This window comes from Ochotona curzoniae, unplaced genomic scaffold, assembly GCF_017591425.1.
Source record: "Ochotona curzoniae isolate NIBS_2020 unplaced genomic scaffold, NIBS_Ocur_1.0 contig_64, whole genome shotgun sequence".
Classification (NCBI taxonomy): domain Eukaryota; kingdom Metazoa; phylum Chordata; class Mammalia; order Lagomorpha; family Ochotonidae; genus Ochotona; species Ochotona curzoniae.
In genome coordinates, this window is record NW_024466502.1 from 52,066,418 (window position 1) to 52,085,349 (window position 18,932).

The window sequence follows — 18,932 nt, forward strand, 5'->3', positions numbered from 1 at the left end:
AGAAGAAATAAAAAGCCTGAAACCAAATGCCCATCTCCTTTGTGCTGTGATTCTTGGTAAATCACCATTAAAAAAAAAATCAGTCCTTTAATTATCTGTTGCCACAGCATACTCATCTTGCCCACTGATACATTCCGTCATATCTGCAATTACATCATCGGACCCCATCCCTGCTAGATGATAAGCTCGGTTAGTGCTCAAGTCTCCCCACACGTCATTAGCATACAAGTAGTCACCACTGTGGTTAGGTGAGGGGATCATGAGCCTCTTGTGAATAAATCCAGTAGGGTCTTTAATCCTAACTGGGAAACCCTCTTGTTGATCATTCCTTTCTAATAATCATTCTTAGTTCCTTCAAGAAACAACAACAACAAAAAAACTAAGGAATATAACATCAAGTACAACAGAGAATAAGATGAAAGTTTTTAAGGAAAATGCTTTATAGTGGGAGTTGTAAAAACGTAAAACAATAATGTAAACCTCATGTGACACTTAAGCTGTTTCCTTGAGAGAGAGAGAGAGAGAGAGAAGAGAGAGAAGAGAGAGAACACAATCATGTGAAAGTGAGGGGGAGGAGGAATTCCCAGGAAACAGAACCAAAGGCTTGGCTATGGGTCACCACGCTTTCCCTTCTCCCTGGGCATAACATGAACATGACTGCACAACTCACCCTGTACAAGCCAGGGACAACCTAAATTTCCACTCCAGATCTCTCTTTGAAGAGCTCAAAATCCAAAAGGCCTGATGTTTGTATGGTAGCTCCTTTTGGATTTCAGATATAATAAATTCAGTGTAACCAAAAGTGAAAACATCTGCCCCCGAACCCTTACATGCGTCCCTCATTGTTCCGGCAAAGTGAAATTTTACCTAACACAAATCATCAGTTACCAAAGCCAGAAATCAAGTTAGCCTTGATTTCTTTTCTCCCCTCTTTCATCAGCACTCCTACTCATTTCATTTTCAAAAGACCCTACGAAACTGTTCATTTTTTCCAGCCACTGTGATGAACTCCATGACATCATGTTTCTCAACAGGATTGCTGAAAGCCGACGTCAGGGCCCCGTTCAAGCTCCAAGCCCCTGAAGTCTGCTCGCTGTCCTGCAAACTGCACCTAAACTGCTTCAGTTCCTTATCGGTACAGCTTCCACTCCTCTTCTTGGCATTCCCGTTGTCACAGCCTCTGTCACGAGGGAATCGCCCTTGCCTCTCTAAGCCTGGCACACAACATGTACTTAAACACGTACTGTACTGGCCGACTGACGACAGCTTTTGAACAATGTAACCTGTGATCTTTCGTCTCCGAGCTTTTGTACTGTATGGTTCCTTCTGCTTAAAATTTTATTTCTGTACTTCTGCTTTTCACCTTTCTATTTCCTAATCAATTTCAAGGTGTAAAATAAGTGTTTTTCCTTTAGTACTTATAGTTATGAACACCCTGATAACTATACCAGGAGCATGTACCTGTTCAGATAAGGCTAAGTGCCTTCTCACTTGATTGCATAATCATGCATATTGGCCTTACCATTGCATTCTTTTCTTTTTAAAGGATTTATGTATGTTTATTTGAAAGGCAGATTTACAGAGAGAAGGAGAGACAGAGACAAAGATCTTCCATCCGCTGTTTCACTCCTCAAATGTCTGTAGACAGCCAGAGCTGAGCGGATCTGAAGTTGAGAAAAAGGGCATTTCTCTGGTCTCCTATGTGGGTGCAGGGTCCCAAGGACGCCATCCTCTTTTTCTTCCCAAGTAGAGCTGGATCAGAAGTAGAGCCATTGGGACTCCAACTGTTGTCCATATGGGACGTGAGTGCTTGCAGTCAGAGGATTAGCTTGCTATGCCACCATGGCCGACCAAAAACCCACCCTCCTCCCCACACGAGCATTCTCTATTATTTTATTTTTTTTGGTCTGGTGATTGATTTTACTAAAATATTCAGAAAACTGTCCACCTTGTTCACTTCAGACCTCCTAGCTCTATAATAATATTCAGCATATAGTAGGTACTAAGAAGACACTGTATCATGGTTTGTTCTTATAGATATTAATGTTGAATTTTTATTCCCAAATCAGCTTTTTCTTAAAGAACAATTATCATGAGTAATAGAAACATAAATTTACAATGGTCCTCAGCACATTATGAAGAGCATTTCTGTTATTTTCATAGATTAAGATTTGTATAATTAATACTGCATTAACTGCATTTATAATTGATTTCTTAACACAAAGCAAACTTCTAAAATTTTATATTGAATAATAATACAATACAGAAGCTTAACATCTGTACTATTAGCATTTCCTATCCTTGTTTTTAGTCTTCCCAGGATTAAAAAATCAAGCATTAAAGAAATCAATTTGGGGGCCCGGCACAGCGGCGCAAGTGGTTAAGGTCCTCACCTTGCACGCCTGGGATCCCATATGGGCGCCGGTTCTAATCCTGCCGGCCCGCTTCCCTTCCAGCTCCCTGCCTGTGGCCCGGGAAAGCAGCAGAGGACGGCCCAAGGCTTTGGGACCCTGCACCCTCGTGGGAGACCCGAAAGAGGCTCCTGGCTTCGGATTGGCATAGCATCAGCCGTTGTGCTCACTTAGGGAGTGAATCATCGGACGGAAGATCTTTCTCTCTGTCTCTCCTCTCTGTATATCTGCCTTTCCAATAAAAAAATAATAAAAATAAATCTTAAAAAAAAAAAGAAATCAATTTGGTTAACTAATAGGAGATTTATTTTTGGTAGGATAATCATTTGTTTGTCTTAACAACTGAAATAAATAAGCAAATAAATATGCGTATGAACTATGACTTATTTGTGGAATTGATGTAACAGTGATTTGCTTTAGCAATTAGTTTTCTCATATTTTTGTCTAAAAGGAGAATCACAACTTTCAGATTTTGTAAAAAGTGAATGTTATAGCATTTGTTACAGAAGCATAAATATGAATATGCTATATACAAAAATTGATATTTTCCTATATTCTTTTATTACAGTAAATGTAGAATTTATTTTAAATTGCAGTCCTGCATTGCAGCAAAAGTGATTAGGTCATAACATATTAATGACAAATACATAATATGATAAAATATTCTAAAGAAACGGGCTATTTCTTGGAATATTATTAGGCTACATTAAAATTGTTTAAAAGGTGGTGTTTCTGGGATAGTGTTGTGACATAGTGGGGTTAGACTGCTGTCTAGAACATGAGCATCAGTTAATGTCCAAGGTGCTCCACTTCCTATACAGCTCCTTGGCAACACACTTGGAAAAAGTGGAGGAAGATGGACCAAGTACTCGAGTCTCGGCACTCATATGGGAGACCTGGATGAAGCTCGTGGTCCTGAATTTGGTACAACCCAGTATCGTCACAGCCACCATTTGGAGAATTAATCAGCCAGTGAATGGTCTCTCTTTTTCTCTTTCTTTCCCCCTATTTATCATTGTAACTCTGCACATATGTATACATATACATATGTGTATATGTATAAAACATTTTCATGAAGTGTTTTTCATGAAAGTTCCCTTGAAAGCAGAAATAAAATTAAATGCAGTAAGCATCATTTGCTTATCAATGTAACTAAATCTGGTTTCAATCAGACATGAATACTATGGCAAATTCTGTTATTAGTTTTTAAAGAATATACTATGAATGTACTTCAAAAAGTTTGTGGAAAATGGAATTGAGATCTGATGATTAATTACAGCTCGTATCTATATCCTTGAGGAACAGCAATTTTACTTCTTTCTTGTTGAATTCTTTATTAGTGGAGTGCTAAGCTTGTGCTTTTAAGATAAAACATAAGTATGTCATTGTAAAAATTAAAAGAAGAATAAGAGAAGGAGGAAGGAGGGTGGGAGGGAATGGGGAGGGTAAAGCAGGAAGTAGCATTATGCTTTAAAATTGTACATATGAAATACATGAAATTTGTTCTCATTACATAAATTTAAAAAGTTAAAAAATATATGTTAATTATTGTGTGAAAATTGTTTAAATCCATGCACAGATGGGTTTTTAAAAAGTCTGTGTAATATAAACATGAAAAATAATACTTGGGTTTCAATATTTTGCAACAAAATGCACATTTTTAACTTACAGTTTCATAAACCATTTGAAGCACCATGAAAAATAAAAGAAATTGAAGTTGTGCGAGGATGCAGGTGTTGGCTGATGGAAGCTATATATATGTCACCTGCTGAAAGCTACACTGCTCTTAATATAGCCACTTCTTAAAGTATTGCAGAAATCAGAGTCAACCAACTATGAAAATATGAACCATGCATTAATAGGTTTAAGCATAATTTTACTTACAGCATCATTTTTACAAAGGGATATATAAATTCCTATCAAGACGGCTGTGCTTGCTATGTCTAACATCTTTCATGTTTTCAGCTGGCCCCAGTCTAATGAGACGGTTTCACATGGACGACGGGAGGATGAGGGAGCAAACACCGAGCACTGCTCTGAGAGCAGATGGAGCGGCAGATGGGGCTACACACTGTGCTCACTTGATCTGTGTAAGGCAGCTTCACTGCGCAGTGTGAGGACACTCACATCTCAGCAAAAAATCTTATGTAGCTTTCCCCTTTTTTAAACACGCACTTTTCTAAAAAAAAAAATCACTTTAAACTGTATTCATTTACATTGAAGTACCTGTGCGATATATTACTTAACCTCAATATATTTTCTTACACATTTTTTGGTACAGATGGCAGAAAAGAGCATTTGCCCAGTGGAATCAAATGTTTGCTGACTAGTTGTCCAAAAATTGTAAAATTAATTACCTTCCTTCATTGATGAGCTCAATAAATGCAAGTCCTGCATTCTTCTGAATAGAATTTTGCCATTCCTAAAGGGAGAAATGTAAGAAATGTAAATGAAAGTAACATCTGGCTTAAGAAGCATGTTGATGTTATTAATAATTTGCACAGTATCTGTCTCAATGCTTTTATAAGAGCTTATCACAAATGTTCATTTGTAAAAAAGAAAAGTGTTATATAGTATCACTGCATCAATTTAGAAGATGCTTTGAAATTCCAGAATATTTCAGATTTATTGTAGATTGAGATGGAAAGTAAGATAACAGGTACAGAGAGTGCTTAGTGAAGAGTTCTTTTCCAAAAGCAAACAAATGCACAAAAGGATAGAAATCTCCTGGACAGCTTAGTCGCCAGTTCCTAATATTGAGACTTCTACTGAGATCTTAAAATGAAACTAATTCATTAAACTAAATGTTCAGATTAGTTTAAACAAAATGTTATTATATAGTTTGTTCTCCAGTTCTATATGTTCCGTATATGTATGCTTAACCAACTATAGATCAAAAACATTCAAAGGGAAAAAATCCCAGAAAAGTTCAAAAAGAGAAATTTGTTACACTACAAGAAGGGTACTATGCTGAATCTACATACAAAAAAGTGTTGTGTAGGTATTGTCCTAGCTATGAGAAGTATTCCAGAGATTTAAAGGAAATATGAGAATACACAGGTTGTATGCAAATGTTATGCCATTTCCTATGGGGTCTTGAGAATCCACAGATGCTGGCATCCTAGGAAGTCCTAGAACAAAACTCCCAGAGATACCAAGGGGCTGTATATGCATTACAAACTTTTAAAGCTACAGGTAAACAATGACACAAGTAAATTCATGTGAAATTTGTAAGGAAGATACCTAAAGTAAAAAGTACAAACAAATTCAATGGATTTTCTGTTTGCTTATTTAATCGGCAATTTAGCATTTGCTAAGAATAGATATAGTCCCCAAAGTAGGCATTTGTATGTGTAAATATGCTCCAATCGAAGTTAACATGTAAATGATAACAGACCAAATCATGACGATTCAATTCCCAATGAGAGAGAATAAACCACTTCAAAAAAGAAGTATGTTGGTCCAAGGCCAAAAAAGTCTCCCTAGTTTGTACCCATCACAGCTTTTACAAATGCACCCAAACATAAGATGGCTGTTTCATTTTACAAAATTTTTTTGAGCTTTGAAATAATTTCTGTCAAAAAAATTACAGGCAATCTTTTCCATACAATTAAAAAAAAATTGACTTCCTACCAATCTCCTATCATCTAAGTGTTTTTTGCATTTATTGCAAATTAAGATACCCCCAAAATATAAATATGTCACAAATTCTTGGAATATACCGTGATGTTAAACAGAAAAGCTAACTCATTGTAAGAATAACAATGCATGTCTGAAGAATAAATTCTTACAGTTTCTTAAACATGATTTTCTATATGATAATCTTTTCAACTAACAGTTTTGTAGTAAAATAGAATTTTAAATAAGTTTTTTCATATGCTAGATTTTGTACATGCATACCAAATTACACTTCTTCTAAACTGTTCAATATATCATGACAATCATGGCTTTGTATCAATCCCATGATACACTTAGTAGAACGCTGAACTGTGACGGCTGCTGGATGACTATACTGTTATAATATGGGGTAAAAACAGTGGGGGTGGAATGAAAAGGTGAAGTAGGAGTTCTCTGTGCCTGTGGGACCATATCATGAAAAATTAAAATAATAATAATAAAAGACTATATAGGAAAAGTGTACTAAAATCTACATTCTAATCAAACTAATCTCTGCAATTTTAATTTTGCATATAAGACAGTAATTTACAAACTTTCATAGAAGAACAATAGAAACAATTTTCAGCTAAACTAAGGATATAAGATTTTAGAGGATGAGAAAAGCAATGATAGTGTATGGCTATAGATTTCACTGAAGTATTTAGATTGTAGGAAGAGTAATTTGTCATAGAATGTGCTTAACTTAGCAGTTAATAATCTTCTGTCTGGTATCAGAGTGCCTGGGTTCAACTGCCAGCTCTGCTTCCTGAACACTGCCTTTTGTGGTATACTCTCTGGGAGGCTCAAATAATTGGATTCCCTTTATTATTGTTGTTGTTGTTATTATTATTTTTTCATTTTATGACACAGTTTCATAGGCTCTGGGATTCCCCCCAACCCCTTCCCAAGCTTCCCCCATATTGAATTCCTCCACATTGTTACAGTAGTACAGTTCATATCCAGTCATGATTCCTTCATTGCGGGCATGGATCATGCTAACAGTCCAACATCTTATTGTCCAGATAAATTCAACAGTTTCATTGGGAGACCATCCTTGGTCTGAAAGTAGAGCTGGCAGAGTATCATCTCATCCAATGAGATGTCACTATACAACTTCAACAACAGAAAGATACATGGAAATTTACAACATCATGAAGTTAACTGACATGGTATTGAGTGACCAATGTTAGAAAATGCAAGTTGTTAACCACATCCTATAATTACTGCATTGAATCTCAATGTTGGCATACTCAGAAGTGGCTGCTATAAACCTTAAAATGTTTATAGGATACTATTCAGCTGTCTGGTGTCTATTTTCAGTTATATACTTAGAGTACTCAATAGTGATTTTTAATGAACTTTGTGAATTTTAGGATAGTCCAATCAGGTTTATAACTCTAACAAGGCATATGTTAACGACTGAGGAGCAGAACAGTTTTAGGAGGGGTGACCAGAGAAATCTTCAGTACCTTACTGAGAAGTAACTGATCTTTGTGTTCTACCTAGTAAGGTACATGGTAGTCCAAGCTGACCTTTTCTTGTCTGTTCTAAGCTTCTCTGATTGGTCTCTGTCTATCTGATCTAATTTTGGGGGCTCCAGTGCAATCCTGATGGTCATTACAAGAGAGGGTGGGGAGCCAAAGTTGGGACTAAGTAAGGACCAGAGAAGGCTCCTCTCCCAAATCCCTAAGGACATTTACTGTTCTTCTGTTTCTGAGGACTGTTCAAGGCTCCTGGCTGTTGTTCTGATGACATTAGATCCTTATATTAGATGCACATAGGAGACTCAAATTGTGTTCCTAGCCCCTGGATTTGGCAGCTGCCCAGCACTGGCAGAGGCAAGCATTCAAGGAGTAAACCAGTAGATGGGAGTTCTCCTTGTCTCTCCATCATAAATTAATTTGAAAGCACATTAAGAGAATGAGATTTGCTATTTTTAGCAAGAGATAGTAAGGCTTTTGTATGGCTTTCAGAAGAGAGAAGACAGAAAGGTAAATTAGCATTTTAAAAAATATCTACATATTTTTATTTGAAAGGCAGAGTACAGAGGAGAAACAAGAGAAAGCCTCCAACCATTGGTTCACTCCCTAAATGGCCGCAACAGGCTGCAGCTGAGCGGATTCAGAGCCAGGAGCCAGGAGCTTCACTCAGGTTTGCCATGTGGGTACAGGGGCCCAAGGAATTGGACCAGCCTCTGCTGCTTTCCTGGGTCATAAGGAGGGCACTGGATGGTAAGTGGAGCAGCCAGGATATGAATAGGCGCCCATACGGGATGCTGTGCTTGTAGACTGATGATTAGCTAGCTATGTCATCGTACCGGACCCTAAATTAACGTTTTCAAAAAAGTGGAAAATGAGAGATATTATAAGGAAGATCTTCCATGATTAGATACAATTTTTGATTTAAGAGTTGAAATGGAAGAGTAGAATAGAGTAAGTTATGTAACTTCCTAATGGCTTATTGGGAGAGTAGTTAAATTATTTTGAAAATATGAAAAAAGGGGACATATTTGGAGATAATCATAAACAATTCTGTCTTTAGTTTTTACTTGCCACATTTAGGATAATGATAATACATCAAAAAGGAATGTGCAACTTGGAACTGCTTACATAGAAATATCAATTAATGAAAGCATTAGGCAAAATCTCTACAAATAATAACAGAAGGGCCCGGCGCGGTGGCACAAGTGGTTAAAGGTCCTCGCCTTGCATGCCCGGGATCCCATATGGGTGCCGGTTCTAATCCCGGCAGCCCCGCTTCCCTTCCAGCTCCCTGCCTGTGGCCTGGGAAAGCACTCGAGGACGGCCCAAAGCTTTGGGAACCTGCACCCGCGTGGGAGACCCGAAAGAGGCTCCTGGCTTCGGACCGGCATAGTATTGGCCCGTTGCGCTCACTTGGGGAGTGAATCATTGGACAGAAGATCTTCCTCTCTGTCTCTCCTCTCTGTATATCCGCCTTTCCAATGAAAAAATAATAAAAATAAATCTTTAAAAAAAATAATAACAGAAGATGAACAAAAGAGCTAAGTAAAACTATAGGAAACAGTTATATTTCTAAGATTAGGAAACAAAGCATTAAAAGTAATGGAAAAATTCTATCAAAATATAAGAACAGCAGCAGGATGTTAGAACACTCTTAATATACACACTGGCTTAGGAAAACACCAAGATGTAAGGTTCTTTAACTGAAAATTGTCGTTTCCAAATTTATTACCTAGAGTCTTGTTGGCTATCAGACATGGACAACAAAGAGCAAATCAACAGTATAGAGGAATATAGAAGCCTTCCCCTCCCTTGCCACATCTTATCCTCAGGAAATAGATTCCAGTATCCAAGTGGATGATTGCAACTGTGGATAACGCTGTCTGTATACACTACTATTGTGTTTTTTTTTAAATAAACACAGACACACATACGCTGTTTATAAGTCAGGAAAAAAGATTCACACAATAACTAATACTAAAAACAGAACAATTACAGCATTTGCTGTAATAAAAGTTATATTACAGCAGTCTCTCAACAAAGGGGTACCTGAAAAAAAGGTCAACAGACCCAGAAGAGAGACAGTTATTAAGGGAATAACTGGCAAGGAGTACATACGGAGGATATGCACTGGACACCCGGATGGACAGAGCTACAATATAAAACTATGAACTGTTTATTTATGGAATTTGCTATTTTCAAATGAAAGTTGATCATGGGTATAGAACTGAAAATCCAAGTAGAGAATGTTGTTTTGCAGTGGCTGGTGCTAGGTGGTTTAGGAGAGGGAAATTAGAGAGACAACAGTCAAAGCATACAAAATCCAAGATAAATAGAAAAAGAATAAATTCAAGAGAGCTATTGTAGAACATGGTGATTATGTGTAAAAACACATTTTATGAGAATAATTTGAAAAGTTAAAAGACAATGAATTAAAAGATAAATTTATTTGGTACAAGAATTGAAATCCACGCATGATGCTTTCACAGCATATATTTTCCATAAACTTTCTTGAAGACCCCCTGGTATTCTTTAGAATTAAATTGTTCTCAAATTAAAAATGCTAAATATGTGAGGTGATTATTCAGGAATATATGTACTCAATCTATCACTATAAAACACAATTGTAACATTATTTATGAAATAAAAATGAAAATTACCATCACATTCAATACTTTCCCTTCCAGACTGGCTTCTTCTGTAAGCAGACAGTATAACCCCTGTATATGTTCCAGGATAATGTAATGCTCATGACAGGCTTGTCCCACATCCCAAATGAGAGTAACAGAAGGCTTACTGCCCAAGATCGTTTTCCTGATCACTTTGATGATCGTTGGACTGTGTCGCCTCATTGCAGTAGCTTTTAGTATTTAAGGAAGCATTCGAAAGCTGTCTCTTCACTTGTAAGGTAAAAAGCATAAAAATCCCAAATAACTCCTTACCAGAGAAAATCAATACTGTTATATATTGATGTATCTTAATCAGATTTTATATAGATATGAATATAGTTTAATGAAACTATAACCAGGGAAGTGTGTTACATAGCTCTTTTTATTTCTTCATACTCTAATGAATAGTAATGGTAGTCAGTACAGATCCACACTAAAAAGAATTGCAATAATACAATATTCTGTTAAATGGAGGACTTACGTACTTAACTAATTGCATGATGTATTTTCTGGCTTTGTTAGCTTCTTGACTGTGTGCTGTATTTTTGTTTGTTGACTTCTTGCCTTTTTAAATTAAGGGAAGGGGGATGGGTGGAAATTCCCAGAAGTGGAACTTCAGTGTGATTCCTAACATCCTGCTTCTGCTCTCTCACTTCCTGTTTTCACGACAGACTTGCCTCCACCACAGCATAGATATATTAGTGGGGAACAGCCACAGATGTTGGGTGAAAATAGGTATACTTGGGCACATAATCTTTTTTGAGTAGGGTTTCTGTCAGATGAAAAAATATCTTCTCAGGTATCTTGTCAAGTATGTCAGCCGACCATTCAGGATATATGAAGACATGGAGAGGAGACACCTGCGGTCTTAAATTGTTCATCTGAGTGGATGAATCTGTATGACTAGATCTAGTAGAAGGCTTTACAGCAGCTAATAGTTAACGCAGATATTGTTAGGATCCTTATAAAAGCCAGTGTTACAATATCTTTCAAACATTTAAAAACGATAAAGATTGGTAGTTGTTCAGAAAAAAAGTCAATATATAACATTTGCCTTTACTTATTCCCATATAGATACATCATGGGCAGTCTTCATCAAGAACCCAGGTTTATGTAACTTGACTATAAATTTTATTGTGATATTTATCAGAAACTTGTAAACTCCTTTGTCTTAATTATCATATAGAATTGAATTAAAGATTTATGTGGTTTTTTTTTAAAAGATTTATCTATTTTTATTGGTAAGTCAGGCACACAGAGACGAGCACAGACAGAAAGGAATATCTTCCGTCCACTAATTCGCTCCCCAAGTGGCCGCAACGGCCGGATCTGAGCCAATCTGAAGCCAGGAGCCAGGAACTTCCTCCAGGTCTCTCATGTGGCTGAAGGTCCCCAGAGTTTTGGGCCGTTCTTGACTGCCTTCCCATGCTGCAAGCAGGGAGTTGGATGGGAAGTGGGGCAGCCAGGACACAAATCCGAGTCCATATGGGATCCCAGTCTGTGCAAGGTGAGGACTTTAGCCACTAGGCTGCCACGCCGGGCCTGATATTAGTATGATTTTAATTTAACACCTGCTCTAGCATGACCAATGCAATACTCAATAAAGATGATTTAGCAATCTATTGAGTAAGCAACAATTAACATATATTTTACCTCTTGTTATTACAGAGATTTGGTACCAAAAGTCAGGTAATGAGACCTCCTAAAATGCTCATAGAATGGATAATGCTAATTGAACATATCAAGTCTGGCATACATGAGAATATAAGCAAGGAGAGAATAATAATTTGACTACTGTTATGTCGCCAAGGACAAGTGCTTAGCAATGATGTGGAAACAAGTGTATTTAACATCTTACAAGTCATTTCACAAGGTCTTTTGCCATCTGTGAAAGTATACATGCGTACACATACAACTCATTCTGCTACAAAAGAAAATGATCAAACGTAAGAAAAGGTGTAAATTAAGTATATTAACTATGGGCATAAAAAATTTATCTTCCGGGCCGGCGCAGTGGTGCAAGTGGTTAAGGTCCTCGCCTTGCACGCCCGGGATCCCATATGGGCACCGGTTCTATCCCGGCAGCCCCGCTTCCCTTCCGGCTCCCTGCTTGTGGCCTGGGAAAGCAGTCGAGGACGGCCTGGGGCTTTGGGACCCTGCACCCGCGTGGAAGACCCAGAAGAGGCTCCTGGCTTCGGATCGGCATAGTATCGGCCGTTGTGCTCACTTGGGGAGTGGATCATCGGACGGAGGATCTTCCTCTCTGTCTCTCCTCTCTGTATATCTGCCTTTCCAATAAAAAAATAATAAAAATAAATCTTTTTTTAAAAAAATTTATCTTCCTAGGGAAATATTAAGCTTCACATTTAAAACCTGCAGAGAGCCGCCAAGCCTTTAAATAGCTGTGTCACAAATCCTTAACTCTTCTGCATGGATGCATAAAATTTCCTCAAGATGAAGGACTTTTTCAGGGAATTGGATCTCATGTTAAGGACCCTTTGAAACTAAACACTTTGAAGACAAATAAGTTCCAGAAGGATGACAATGAAATCCCTATGTTCTCCTCACAATCACTTTATGGTAGTTAGATGACCTAGTAGAAATCTCAGTCCAAGGACATAATTTCTTTCCTCCCATCAGTTTCTCCTCATCTATGTCAGCTCAATGCACATTCCTCATTCTTTCCTCTTTGTATACAACTCAATAAACCAACTTGATGTTCTTAAGAGACCCAATCCATCAAAATTTTTTTAAAATATGGAAAATATTACAAGGAAAGTAAACTGAGAACAGCAAAATTAATTTTATATTTCTGTATCCATAACTTTTACTTATCGTTAACTGCCACTAAGGGTACTGTTACTGTAACATTTTCATGTAAATTAGAAAAATTAATAAATGCATAAGCTAAAGTAAAAAAAATTGCACAGAGCAAAAACAGGGGTATTTATTTTTCCCATATATGCACATTTGAAACCAACAAGTATGTATGTAAAAGTTTAAAATATTTCTTAAACTTTCTATACTTTATTTTATTAATGTCTTATTAAGAAGCCTTATAGGTGTGACAATGCAAGAAACATAATTAATGATCAGCTAAAAGAGGAGACTACTGATGAAAGCCAAGTGTCCCCCATCTGAAGTTCTCACCAGATGTGTGTCAGATTTTGGATTCTAGAATATTTGCATAGTCAAAGTAAGTTATATTTTGGATAGGGCCAATATCTAAGTGCAAAATTCATTTGCGACCCATGATGTCTCATGTATATATCCAGAAGGTAAATTTAAATTATTTTAAAGTGCCTGAGGTTTGACTGCAACCCAAGATATGGTCAGTTACAGAATTTTCTACTTGTGGTGTCATGACCTCAAAAAGCTTATAAATTATAAATCATGTCAGAGTTTGCATTTTTTGTATTAGGGACATTCAATCAGCCTATCAAAGAACATCTGATTGGTAACATACAAATACACTGACAGTGTTATTAAAAGGAAAGTTGGGATGGCACATAAAGATAAACATAAGAAGTCGTTAAGGTTTTATTTGCTCATTAAACTATTAAATTTAATATTCATCATTAAATGTATTCTAATAAATGTAAGTATGTACTTATACTTATAATGAAGAAAGGTCTAGGTTATTTTGAAGAGCAGAGTCTGTAACTATTGATACATACATGGCTTTGCTATTTGAGTGACTGAGGATAATTCATCCCTGTTGAGAAGACTGTTACATAGCTGTTATTTTCAAGGATATTCTGCAACGATACGAATATACACAATATTCACATTGATATACTAAATCTGATTTTTTTGAGCTGTGCTAACCAGAATGGAATCCACTAGACACATATAGCTATTTCCATCACTTGAAATTCGATGAAAACCATGGGCATTATTGTAAGTATAAAATAACCTGAGTTGAAAGATTTAACATAAAAATGAAAAATATTCCTATAAAATAGAATATGTGTTGAAATGACTTTTTTTTTATTAAAGACAATCTCTCACATTACTTTTGCATCTTTTTTAACCTAGCAACTAGAATATTTACAATTGGATGTGACTTCCAATACATCTCAATTGAGAATATTTATCCATAGTAGGAATCACGGGATGCAATGATTATGTTAATAATAAAATAATGGCTTTTAAATTAATGTCTAGAGAGAGCTTGAAAAGACACACATTGAAATAGCCATTTCTTCTGGCTATTGAAAATATGCAATAGGAAAGAAATTTCTCTTTAAGTTTGATTTGTTCACTCTACCTATTTATGGAGTACAAAGTAATGTCCTTACTACACGTGCACAGTATTAATTGGAGGAATTAGCATTTCTATCACCTCTGATCTTTTCATTAAGTTGTAGTGATATTAAGACCTTTTTTTATTATTATTTTAGAGTTTACCTTATTGTTGAAAATTTACCTTATTGCATATGCAATATACAAGCACTATTCCTTCTATTTGATTGTAAAAATATACCTGTTGATTGTACCATCTTCTCCCTTCCCCAGCTTCTTTTAACCGTCATTATTTTCTGAACCCCAAGAAATCAGCTTTCTTGGAATCCATATATGAACTAGAACATGTGGCGTTTCTTTTTTGTGCCTGGTATATTTCACTACATAATGTCCTCCAGGTTCATTCATGTTGCAAATTATAGGATTTGCTTTTTAAAAAATGACTAAATATTATGTCATCATTTATGTTTACTCTGCTTTGCTTTACCCATTCTTTGATGGATACTTAGGTTGATTCCACATCTTGGCTATTGTGAACTGAGTAATAAACACAGGAGTACAGGTGTCTATTCAACAGGCTGATCTAATTTCCTTTGCATATATATACCCAGTAGTGGGATTGATAGTTTGTAGGACAGTTCTATTTTTTCTAGTTTTTTTCTAGGTTGTAGCACAGTTCTATTTTTCCTAGTTTTTTTTCTAGTTTGTAGGACAGTTTAATTTTTAAAAAAGATGTTAAACAACGTTATGCCAACAATTTTGACAACATAGGGAAAACATGTATTTCACCAAAATTACAAATTTATAAAATTGACATGGAAACGAAATTTTTGATTAGCCCTTCATATATATAAAATAAATTAAATTCATTTTAAAAAATCTTCCAAAAATAGCTAAATGCTTATATATTTTCACTGGTAAAGCCTATCAAACACTCAAAGATAAAGCAATGGCTCAGTAACATAACATATTCCTTTAAATTAGAGAACCAAATAGTTTTCAGTTCATTTTAAGAAATCAACATATACTGGTATCAAAATCTAATGAGAACAGAAAAAAATTATAGAATGATGGCTCTAATCACTACCACTAGATTTTTTTAAAATCCCTTAATCATATCCAGAAAAAATAGGTGAATCATTAGATTCTTTTCTTTATTTCTTCCTCTTCTGAAATTCTGTTCTGCTGTTTAGAATTGTATTTTTTGTGTTTTATGAAGTCCAAAGAGCCAGGAATGCAGTCCAAGTCTCCCGAATATGCTGTAGGAACCCAGTCCTTTAAGCCATCACTACCGCCACCCCTAGAGTCATGAACTGTATGAAGGAAAAGTCAGGATTCCAGAGCCAGGACCTGAACACAGTACTCCGATGTGTGATGCAGGTGTCTTAACCACTGGAACAAATGCTAGCATGTTATTTTTTTTTTCTTCTTATACCCTGTAGGGGCAATACAACTATGATGAATTCTTTCAGTTTTTTGCTTATCACAAAAAGTCTTTATTTATCCTTAATGTATGGGTATAATAAAAAGGATGATTATTTTTTTTTTCCTCTCATGTGTGAATATTCCATTCCATTTTCTTGCTGTCTATTAGGTTTCTGCCAGAAAGTTCATCTAATGCTGAAGTTACTCTAGTATGAATCTCATGATTATTCTCTCATAAGTAACCTGATAATCTTATCTTACTGTTCTTATTTGATAAAAGCAGTTTTAGTTTATTAATTAAATTTACTTATTTTTAAACATTTGATTTCTTTTTATTTGAAAGGTAGAGTTTCAGAGATGGAGAGATAGATAAAGAGTTCATTCAAACACTGATTCAATTCCCCAAATGGTTGCACAACCGGAGGAGAGCTGATCGAAGTCAGGAGCCAGGGGTTTCTTCTAGGTCTCCATGTAGTGTAGGGCCATCCTCCACTGCTTTTCCAGGCCATAAGCAGGGAGCTGGATAAGAAGTGGAGCAGCTGATGGGCACTAGAACCAATGCAGATATGGGAGGCCAGTGTTTGAAGAGGAGACTTAGCATACTATTACATGGCAGTTGTCCTATTTTTCAGTAGATTATTTATTTTTAATAGGTTATTTAGTATTGGGAAGGCATGGACTAGGGAGAGACAGATCTCTCATCTGAAAGTTCACTTCCAAAACGCTTATGATAACCAGACCTGTATCATGCCAAAGGCAGGAGCTGGAAATTCAATCCAGTTCTATGCATGGGTGGCAGAGACCAAACTCCTTGCGTTATCACCTGCTGCAGCTCAGCGTGTGAATCAGATGGAAGCTGTGCTGGAAGCATAGCTATTATTTCAACGAAGGGATTATGATATAGAATATGTATCATGTCAAAGTTAGGAGGCAGGAATTTTTCCAGACAGGCATTCCATATGGGTAGCAGGGGCTCATGTACTTAAACCATCTCCTGCTGCCTTTCATGGCACAGAAGCAGAAAGCTGGAATCAGAAGTGCAAAAGTCAGGGTTTAAATCAATACTAATAAGGCTTTCTGGGAGTCACAAACTGTGTCAGTCACTATGCCACAATGCAAGTCCATCTGTGTTGGCTTCTGAACATCTGGTTCCCTCCAGAAATTTTATAGGCTAGCTTTCACCATGAAAGACTTTCAGCTGCTCACATGCTCTAGAGAGTGGTTGGCTAGTCTGCATTATATCCGTTCCAAGCGGGTGCTTTAATGTACTGGGCATACAGTTTTTCAGCTATAACTAACACTGCAGTATCTCTGGGTACCTCAGTGGCCTAGGCTGCAGGGATTGTGGGACTTGACTGCCACCTGGGATTCTACTTCCTCAGGCAATGCAAGTTTCTTGTAGTTTTTTGCGTGGTCTGCTTTCCTGTGGGTATGGCCTATTTGTCAATATTTGTGAATCATGTCAGGGAAGGTACACCCTTATCGAACTATGCAGGTGCAGTGTGCAGAGTACAGTGTTTGCTGATATCTGAGGACTGTGCAGGGCTTACTATACACAGGTACCCGGTCTGAGGGCTGCACTTGTAACTTCACAGGTCTGAAATGCTCAGGGAGGTTTGTCCAGCTGCTTGCTGAGCCTGATGGTAAGTGGACATGTGGATGTGGCTGATTATCTGTTTCCCAGGGTCTTGAAGGGATGAGCAGCAGAGAATGAAATATAAAACTATTTCTTGGGACAACCAGAGGGAGAAAAGTACATGGTCACCTTGTGGTACCCTTGGTAGGCCAAACCACTCAGCAAGGATGCCTCTGTGGGTGTGAACGGGGAGGAAGGGTCATGCATCTGCTTTCCTGGGCTTTTATGGGTTGGGCTCTACGAGCTGAGTGCTCAGTTGCTTCCTGAGGCCAAGGGTGGATCAATAGTGCTGTGTTGCTACTTTCGGACAGCATTAGGATGAGAAGTATTTTGCAACTGTTGTCTAGTGGTCCCTGCAGGCTGAGCAGCTCAAATTCTCCCTGCAGTCATGAAGAGGACTGGAACAGCCTCCCAATTGGTTTACTGCACCGGATTTGTGGGGCTGCTAGAAGAGGTTTCCCAGTTTCTTCAAAGGGCAAAGATGGCACAAACAGTAAGACACTGGTGGCACAAACAGTAAGACACTGGTGGCATAAGGGGACTCTCTGTTCGAAAGCAGTAGCATGGTGACCATGTCTCTCCCAGGGAGGCTCAGCTGCTGTAATCTGACAAATAACTCAAGTGTCTGTGGTGTGAACTAAGACTGATGGGACCTCCAATTACCTTTCTTTCTTTCTTTCTTTGAGTTAAGTCTACTGATTCAGGGTTGATTAGAAAGACAAAATGGCAGATGCTGGTTATTGAGTTCCCTTCTTTACAAGAACACTGTGCATTTTCATGCTGCTTAACATGTGTGCATTTTTGTGTTTCACTCCCCAGTGCACCAAATCATTCTCAGTGTTGTGCTGTCCTGACCCGAAGTCTGGAAAGGGGTGGTGGATACAGCATGTTTCCCACCTAGGAAGTGTGGTTTCAGAGGCTCAGACTAAGGAACTGACCTGGGGGCATTGGTGGCATTGGGGCTCCACTCTGCAGTGGGTTTCATCACAATGGGCCTGTAACTAAGGCTTAGCTCAATTCTTTTTTAATTCCTTTTCTTCTAAATATTTTAAAATTGAAGGTTGATAGATTTTGCAGTAAAGACCATCTACGGCTTCCATGCTCAACTAATTTTCAACAAAGTTCCCTAAACCATTAATTGGGAAAGAAGATATCATCAATGAGTGGTGCTGGAAGTCCAGACATAAGCATACAAATGAATGACTTTAGACTCCTGAAGCAGTACTTACAGATGCTAGACACTGTGGGAACCAGTCTCTTAGCCTCCCTCCCTTAGTTTAAAGTGTCCCTGTCTTTCCTTTTGATAGCAATGTATTATTTAATTCCCTTAATTCAAAAGCTTAAGGTTTTAATCACCAAATCCATCAGTCATTTGTTTCTATAATAGATGACATCTTTTTTTTTAATA

General features: G+C 37.3%; 1 protein-coding gene across 1 annotated transcript in view; it reads right to left on the bottom strand.

Annotated features, from left to right (window-relative positions):
• NBEA (neurobeachin) overlaps positions 1-18,932 on the bottom strand; it is a 483,658-nt gene that overhangs the window by 296,354 nt on the left and 168,372 nt on the right. The window contains exon 32 of the mRNA XM_040991525.1: positions 4,769-4,833. Within this exon, the coding sequence (XP_040847459.1) occupies positions 4,769-4,833 (65 nt within the window). The remainder of the gene's footprint in view (positions 1-4,768; positions 4,834-18,932) is intronic.